The sequence below is a fragment of the Vespa velutina genome, chromosome 3, assembly GCF_912470025.1.
Source record: "Vespa velutina chromosome 3, iVesVel2.1, whole genome shotgun sequence".
Lineage (NCBI taxonomy): Eukaryota > Metazoa > Arthropoda > Insecta > Hymenoptera > Vespidae > Vespa > Vespa velutina.
Genome location: NC_062190.1, coordinates 7,372,219 through 7,381,786, shown reverse-complemented (window position 1 = coordinate 7,381,786; position 9,568 = coordinate 7,372,219). Strand labels below are relative to the sequence as shown.

At 26.3% G+C, this 9,568-nt stretch overlaps 2 protein-coding genes across 4 annotated transcripts in view; one reads left to right on the top strand and one right to left on the bottom strand.

Moving 5' to 3' along the window:
* The window catches only part of LOC124947975 (CDGSH iron-sulfur domain-containing protein 2 homolog), a 1,575-nt gene extending 600 nt beyond the window's left edge, over positions 1-975 (top strand). Inside the window, exons 3-5 of one of the 2 annotated variants that reach the window (XR_007100563.1) lie at positions 196-312; positions 606-752; positions 828-975. Coding sequence is in view for 1 of the 2 variants with exons in the window: in XM_047490893.1 (XP_047346849.1) it covers positions 196-312; positions 606-692 (204 nt within the window). In the remaining variant the exon portion in view is untranslated. Of the gene's footprint in view, positions 1-195; positions 313-605 lie in introns of both variants that reach the window. The other variant, XM_047490893.1, reaches the window with a different exon arrangement.
* A 199-nt stretch (positions 976-1,174) lies between these two features.
* LOC124947974 lies at positions 1,175-7,193 on the bottom strand. Of its 2 annotated transcripts, XR_007100562.1 has the most exons (9): positions 7,026-7,193; positions 4,241-4,420; positions 3,332-3,559; positions 2,947-3,210; positions 2,622-2,819; positions 2,222-2,498; positions 2,012-2,084; positions 1,846-1,916; positions 1,175-1,413 (listed from the first exon to the last, which is right to left on the bottom strand). XR_007100562.1 is itself a non-coding variant. In XM_047490892.1 (8 exons), exons 2-8 carry the CDS (start codon positions 4,284-4,286, stop codon positions 1,911-1,913), a joined length of 1,092 nt encoding a protein of 363 aa, XP_047346848.1. In that variant the 5' UTR covers positions 4,287-4,420; positions 7,026-7,193; the 3' UTR covers positions 1,175-1,910. The 2 variants fall into 2 exon arrangements, 1 of the variants encoding a protein (XP_047346848.1); XM_047490892.1 differs by having other exon boundaries at positions 1,175-1,916.
* Between the last annotated feature and the right edge of the window lie 2,375 nt (positions 7,194-9,568).

Here is a 9,568-nt window from a genome sequence, read left to right as displayed (position 1 = left end):
TTTTCGTATATATATATAACAAATGAAATTTAATGATGTTTCTTTATTTCTATATTATTTTTATATAATCCATGTTAATTCGTTAAATACCATATATGTTTATCATTTTATGGTTCTTGCGTATGATAACTTTATAAAATATTAATGCTAATAAATAACGTTAGTTATATTCGATTTATATATTTTTTGTTTTAGCCATGTGGTAGAGTAAATCCTTCTATTAAAAAAGATGTTAATAAAGTAGTAGATATCATTGACGTCGAAGATATAACAGAGAAGGCCGTTTTCTGCCGTTGCTGGAGGTCTAAAAATGTAAGTTTTTCTGATAATGTTTTTGATATTACGTATAGACTAACTAAAATTATACGTTCTGTATATAAAGAGCAACTTTTATATATGACCTAGTTTATATTCATCCAAGAATTCTAGTTATGAAACTAGTGTTATATAACAAGTATAATAAGATTCTTTATCTATAAGTTATTATTTTATGATATATTTGGAAAAAGCTTTTATTAAGTGTATCATAGAAAAAAAAAGTATATATAAAAGTCAATAAAAAATTAGAGATTTAAAAAAAAATAACAAATGCTTTCTTATTACAGTGGCCATACTGTGATGGATCTCATGGACCATTCAATAAAGAGGTCAACGACAATGTTGGTCCATTGGTCGTGAAGAAAGAGAAATAAATCCAAGCTGTCTGTTATTTAAATACCGGTTAACACAAATACACTATACTGTTTTATACGGTTAGGAAAAAGTAATTCTTAAAGGTATGGAATAAGTATTTCATGTATTATAAACTATTCCTTGTTTTTCTGTAGATAGCGCATTATTGTATTACCAAGGATTTATAGAAATGATTAATTATCAAGAAATAAGGTATGCATGTTATTTACCTGATTGTTGAAAAAATACCGGAAATAATTTATAAATAAATATACAGAGAGAAAGAGAGAGAGAGAAAAAGAGGAACAGATTGTTATTCTTGGATATACCAATTTAAAATTATATATATATTATTTGTATAAATTTTAATTATAACTTGCGCTTTCTTAAAAAAATTGTCTTAATCCGTAAAGCATGTATGTACATATATATATATATATATATATAAATTTAATGATTTGCATAATATTTGGGTAACAGTTTAAATAAAATGTATCTTATATAAAAAAATAACATACATGGTTTATTATTATCTTTTTGAAATATATACACTTATGAAGCATGCTACAGAAAAAAACAAATAGTTTTCATCGGTAGCATAAATACTATTGTCTTTCTTAATATTATATATCATTGATTACACAGTTATGCTTTTAAAGTAATGATCATGATATTCATTAATCATATAATTCTAACGCCTATCATTCATATGAAATATTCACTCGTTGTCTTGTTAGTGTCCTGCATGTAATATAATAATTAATATATGAAACTGTTTGTATATATACGAAATAATTTTCTTAAATTTATTATCATTACTTTCTACTTCTAACACGTCAGTATTTTAATAATACGATAAAAATAAAATCTTTCCTTAAAGTGATATGATTTTATATAGGAACACACATTATAACTTACGTAGGAAATAGTAAAGTACGAAAATATTCAAATGTAATAATACATTTGTTACAACAAACCGATTAGATTCTACACAAAAATCGGTTTTTTATATATATACATACACATACATACATACATACATACATACATATATATATATATATATATATATATATATACATATATATATATATACACACACACACATGCAATATCACAGATTTTCAAAATTTCCTTTATCTCACGAAATTTATAATACGAATCGTGAGTTACCTCGTGATCTGTGTATGACTCAGCGGGCATACATCAGACTATATACCATCCTTGCTTTTCCAAAGTCAGAGCTATAAAAAAGTAACCCATAAGAAATTCGTTTACAATATGAAGAAAAAAAAAAAAAAGAAAAAGAAAAAATAATATACATATTTCATAACAGTACCTCAAAATGTCTCAGATCGTTTGTATCAAATTCCAACTCGTTCACCAATAATTCTCGACGTCCGTATTTGCGCCTAAAAAAGAAAAAAAAAATTGATAAGAAAAGAATGAAAAGATTATTATGAATATAAATAATTCAAAGTATCTCCAAGATAAGATGTACTGATATACATCTATATATATATATATATATGAATCATATTGCTCTTACTCGAGATATTGCTTCCAGATAACCATACTGATATATCCAATAATGATCGCAACAGCAAACGTAATAGTTGTTACCAATGCAATAATACCAGGTGGCATACTTCCACTGGTATCTTCTTTACTGATAGATTCTTTGCTTTTCAGACTTAATCCTTCGTGTTCTACTTCTTTCTCCTTTTTTAACATCACAGTATCGTTTCTAACTTTTACTTGATCATTCTCGGAGGTTAACACGGTGGTTATAACGGAGGATACGGTGGTTGTTATCTCGGAGGATTCTAGAAAAATAATAATCTCGTTTGTATAAATATATATATATACACTCACACATATGTTTCGTATCATTTAAAAATAAGTGTCAATATGAGAACAAAAATAAAAATCGAATTATTTTGACGTACTCAATGATATCGTGCTAGTTTCTATTGTCGCATTAATCAATTCAGAAGGAACTGTTTCGTACATCGTAGGTTTTAATTGTAGGTTTAAATCGCCGGCCTTTTTTGTGTCATTCACGTCAATGGACGCTGGAGTAATTTTTGAAACAACATCCTTTGGAGTGATCGTGACGCTTCTGTTTGTGGTCGTCGGTGTAATTTCTGTAAATTAAAAAAGAAAAAAAAAATAAAATAAAATAAAATAAAATAAAATAAAAAGAAATGATCAACCTATCTCGTTCATCGATTCAATCCAAATGTCATCATACAATTAGAAAATTTCATTAACCTGAGGTAGTGCTAATGGACGAATTAGTGTTTTCTTGTTGCATCGTTTTAATGGTTGTAACATCTTCGTCAAGTGGAGTTACGCAACATTCATTCAAATTCTTTTGTTCGCCGATAAAATCATTTGATTTTTGACTCTCAGTTACCCCATTAATTGGCGTCGTCTCTTCGACTGGTCGTTGATTAATGTTTTGATCAGTATGATTCAGCGCAATCGGCAATTCTCTTGCACTCTGCAACGTCGGGGATAATTCCTTTGTTGATGCTATTTTGATAAGATAAAAAGAATTTTATAGATGATATTCGTTTGGTTGAGAATTTTTTTTTCTTTTTTCTTTTTCTTTTTTTTTTTTTTTTTATCAGTTTATCGATCACGCATTGCATACCCTTTTCATTCAATGACGTTTTTTGATTTTCTTTCTCGACGATCGTCGAATTTCTTTTAGTATTCTTAAAAAATTCCTTCTGATGAAAATCTGCCTGATCTATCTGATCCGTTCGCTGTTTATCCGTATCATTTGTATTTCCTACACCAGCTAAAATATTTTCCAATTCTTTCGAGTTATTCTTTGGGATATTGAATTCTTCAATGGATACCGTAAATGTTAGGTTCTCTAAAGAAGAAGAATAAAAAGAAGAAAAAGAAAACTTAGATAATTTGGTAGTAAAAATTAATTGGTAGGAATTGAATTTGATTAATGCAGGAGTTGAATTTAATTGATAAAAGAAGAGACACGAGAACAATTCTATTCGTAGAGAGAGAGAGAGAGAGAGAGAGAGAGAGAGAGAGAGAGAGAGAGAGAGAGAGAGAGAGAAAAAGAAAGAGATGTTATTATGATCCGTCTTTCACACGATCTGTTTTTATCGTTCCTTCTAATGTACGTTTATTGTTCATTTAAAATTACCATCTAATTTACATCTAACGTTTCAATCGTATGTTGCGAAATCGTTAAATATTTTTTTTTCTTTATTGTTATGACTACAAAAACTCTACAGCTTTTTATCATACAAGAATGTTTTTATCTGTTTATAAGAATGATCGAAGGATGTGTTCAGAATTCTTTAGAATCAATTTATCGTATGCGATTATGAAAGAGAATGATGAAGAAATATATGCAATATTCTTGCTTCGATTTATGAAAAATTTATATGAAAAATTTTTTGAGTTCATTCATCGAATGTGGAAAAAAAAAAAAAAAAGCACACGCATTTTGAATTCTCTTTATTCAAAATATCAAACAAGAAAAATAAATACTTCAATTTCCCTTTCGTTTAATCGAAACCATCGATCTTACCAAATAACAATACAGCGAGTAAAATCTTCAACGATAATTGATACATGTTTGTCCAATTCGTTTGATGGTCCAAAAGTTCTCTCGATCAATAACGAAAAGAAACTTTTCGATGATAATGATGAACTATGATCTCTCCTTAGTTTCTCGCTTTATCAGACGGCCACTTACTACGTTCGAATCCTGTAATCAATATGTATATATATATATATATATAATGTTTGTATTTAAAAAACAAAAATAAAAAATATAAATATAAAAGAAAAACAAAAGAATAAATATAATATATATATATATATATATATATATATATATATATATATATATATATATATTATATACATAAATAATGTACAAAATAGAGATCATCTTTACTATTATCTGCCAGTAACTATTTAATTTGCGTAATATTAGAATTTTTAGTGTTTTTTACTAGAAATTTATTAGATCATTTATATATATATATATATATATATATATATATATATATATATATGTATATTATATGTATTTATCCAGATAACCTTTAGTAAAAAATACTGAATATATTTTACTATATGATATAAAGAGTAAGCATGATTTTTTTTCTTCTTAAAAAATACATTTACATTTGGCTAATTTTTTTTTTTTTTTTTTGCTTCTTGCGTTATTTCAGCGGAAAATAACGGTAGTATATACACCTTCGAGGTCGCGGTCATGCGATCGATCTGTATTTATTAATAACGAATTATGCTGGTCTATGTTCCATCCAAATAGTTGCATCAACTAACTGCATTCTCATATTTCCCTTTGTACCTTCTCTTTATTTATTTATTTATTTTTTTCCTTAATAATTCCAATATCAATAACAATGTTCTTTAATATTGTGATGATGTTTAATATTAAAACAAATCATATAATATCGAATATGTTTAAGTATTCATATATGATGATATAATATATGAACAATATTAAACGTTATTCAAAAAGTTCATAATTAAGAAAAATATATTGTTCTTTTTGTTTTTTGTTATTTTGATTTATTTATTTATCTTACTCATTATATTTTTTTTAATTTTTTATTTATTTATTATTTTTTTTTATTTTCAGATTAATAGAAATTTAAGAATATAAAAGAAAAGATAATAGAAAAGGGAAAAATATAATTAATAGAAAGAAATATAATTGTTCCATTATCAAAGAAAATACTTGATGAGATTTTTATAAAACAAGATAATATATTATTGCCCAAATAACTGATAACAGTCATTTAAGTATCATTGAAATATTCTTTATCTTTTACACACACACACAAACGCACGCGCGCGCGCGCGCGCGTACACATACGCACACGCATGTATGAATGTGTATGTATACCGTCATCTTTATTTTTTCTCTGTATGTATATACTGATTAAAATAAAAAGAGAGAGAGAGAGAGAGACAGATGAAATGTTATATTTACATATTTTAAAAATAAATAAGTGACTGTGAAAAATTACAATTTCGTCGTTAAAACTATACATAGTACGCCATTTATTAAAAGCTAATATTTTCTTATTAATATCTACGATCGCTTTAGAAATCTTTAAAAAGCACGTGCCTTGCGCGCGCTATTCGACTAGTTTTAACGTGCACGATTACGTAAAACTTATTCACACAAAACCATTTTATGTTTTCTTTCGTGTAACATTATTTTTTATGAATAATTTTATACTCTCCCCCATTGGAAATATTTTTCTTTACAGTTTATATGACGAACGTCACGATAATCTTACGTTTATTGCGATCTTTCAATGTAAATAATTCATTTAACCTAAAAAAAAAAAAAAAAAAAACTATCTTTTTTTTTTCTTTTTGACGTATCTTTTTTTTTGTCATAATTTAATAATTCGACATATTAAACATACATGCGCGCGCGCGCACACACACATGTATATATATATATATATATATTTCCTATTTCTGATCATATGTGTACGTATAATTTCGATATTTCGTGGGGGAAAAAAAAAGGAGGGAAATAAATCATCATACACCATAATTCACGCACGGAATTTTTTCCATCATAAACAAACACACATGTAGATACACACATACTATATTACATATACACGTCATCATATACAAAGGGACAAAGCATTCTAATTTTATACGGAAATTTACGAACCTATTTTAAAAGAGAAAGGAAGAAGAAAGCACGGGAGAAAGGTAAACAAAAGAAACGCGCGCAAATTTGAAAATGTACAAAGGAAAGAGGACGAAAAAATAGAAAAAGAAAAAGAAAAAGAAAATGAAATATACGAACAAAGAGAAAATAAAAATAAAAATAAAAATAAAAGCATTTCGTGATCATCTTATACACCTGATACTGAGTCACAAACGGAACTATTTCGTTCGTATGTACATATATATATATATATATACGTACATACGTGCAGCCATATTAAAAACAAATTTTTTTATTCAATAAGAAAATAAAAAAAAAAAAAGAAATAGATAATAAACATTTATCAATGAAATATTTCTGAATATTAATGAATAAATAAATCATTAGTATATAATCGTAACAAAGTACATAACATGCGTCATTCGCATGTACGTGCACACACCACACATACCTCCCTCCCTCCCTCCCTCCCCCCTTCCCGCACACGTATACACACACATAGAGATATCTAACTAAAGAGATAAAAAAATATATCGAAGAAAAAAAATATAAGGTTCTTACATCTTTAAAAAAAAAAAAAAGAAAAAAAAAGAAAAAGATTTCTTACTTCCTGGTTTAAAGTATTCATGGAAGTACAAACCGTGTAAATAATTATATATATATATATATATATATATAACTTGATGTAGATTCCACTCCTCACGTGTTATTCCGTAACATAACTCCGTATAAAAAGTTTCGACGAGGATATATCTAATAACGGCAGAACGTCTTTCTCGATGCAAAAGCAATCGCAAACTGAACGTCGGAAAACCACGGGAGTACGAACGTCGTAACGTCGACAGTATAGAATGGGAGAAGGAGGGAGAGAGAATGTTATACGACGTTTTATTGGTTTGTTGTATAGTTACACAGATACACAAATACATCCATGGTTCGAATCTGTGATATTGTACTCACACACAATAAACAGTCAGACACACACACACACACACACACTATTATACACCTTTGGGATTTTTTTTCTGAACGTATTTCCCGTAACACGCGATCTTAATAAATTGTTAAGAAATTACAAGATGAAATTTTTTAATAAAATAATTAATATATATATATATATATATATATATATATATATATATATTTCTTTTTTTTTTAAATAATAAATAATATATATATATATATATATATATATATTAAATATTTATTTATTAAATTTATTTATTTAACTATATATTTTTGTATTTATAAATTATATATAACGTTAGAAATTTATATTTATTATTATTATTTATGTAATTATATATTATAAATAAAAAATATAATATAAAAGTAATATGTTTTATATTGTATAAGTACACGTATGTATTATGTATATTTATTGTATTGTAAAATAATATACGTATATACATATATTTTTCGTAATTTCCACTCGATCAAAATGTTGTTTCGAATCATGACGAAATAAATTTTAAAACTTACGACATCAAATAACCAAAAGTTATTCTTTGTTCTCATTTTTCAAGAAATAATACAAACTGACGCGTGTAATTGTATATATATATATTTCTTGCTACGTAACGCAATATTATAATCACGTCATATCACGTACGAAGAAAATTCAAACTATTTATCCTTCCCGCCTTTTCTTTTTCAAAATGGTGGATTGCTTAGTAAGATAAATCTATATGGAGGGGGAAAGAAAGAATGATTTAGTAGGGCGAATGCAAAGTAGTTGACAAAAAAAAGAGAAGGGTGTGTTCTGTTTTTTTTCTTTTTTCTTTTTTTTTTTTACTGAACTACAAATAGCACATAACATATGTATATATATATATATATATATATATATATATATATATATATACACACATGTGTGTGTATGTGTGTGTGATGTATGTATCTAGTTATAGGTTCTATGGAACGCAACACTGCGTCATCATGGAAATACATTTGAATTGGAGACCCTGGAGACTTTGAAATACGTCATCTTTCATTTTAAGAAATAGACTACCACGTAGATGCTCCATTCAACGAATTTCATTAATCAGCCTCACACATAGATTGTCAATGCTATATAGATGATTCTTTTAAGATTCCGGTTTACATATTGACAAGAAATATGTTAACGCTATGCCCTCGTTTTCCTTTCACTGTTCTATGTAAAATTGATACGTTTGATCGAACTAGAACGTATTCATTTAAGTATAGAAAAATATCTATGGTTTCGCTTTGTGATAATAAATTCTTTTTCAAAACTTTCATCTATGATTATTAATTTAATATTATATGATGATGAGGAATTTGAAATAATTGGCAGAGAAGTATAAGAAAATATTTTTTTTTATCATAAAACGATATTGTAAGATAATTGATATTAATGTTATATTAAATTTTCAAATTGAATATACGTGGTGTATATATATATATATATATATATATATATATATATATATATATATGTATATGCACTGCGTGGTAATAGATTGACCCTGCTACAGATGAAATCTTATTAAGCGTGAAACCCCTCAAAGTACTTAGGTAGGTAATTCGATATATGTGCAAGAAGTGAATGGGAACCGAAACGTCGTTTTATTGCTTTGTATTTAGCAAAGAAAGTAGATATTATCCGGGAACAGAAAGAGTCCGGCATTCTCACGAAACGCATGGATAATAGTAGTCTGGACCTTTTGGGCAATGCCATTTTTTTTTCATCTTATTGTTGGAAAAATATAAAATAAAGAAAGAGAACCATCTTCCCTGGTATATATATATATATATATATATATATATATATATATATATTTATTATTACATTTTAGATTTAATTGATCAATTACTTTTTTTTTTTATAATTATACTAAAATAATGATCTGAATATATTCAATGATTAAACGCATATATATATACATGCGACAAATAAATAAATAAATAAATATATATATATATTTATTTATCGTTTATGATGTTATTGTTTATACGTTAGATCATGATAGAACACTTTCGATTGTAACGTTTATAATTTTAGGCTCGCATTGTAAGACATTATATTAATATTTTTTTTTTTTTTACAAACAAATAAATAAATATTGCAGATTCCTAAATATATTTAGGTATATATTATAAATTTATATATATATATATATATATATATATATATATATATATATATATATATATATATAT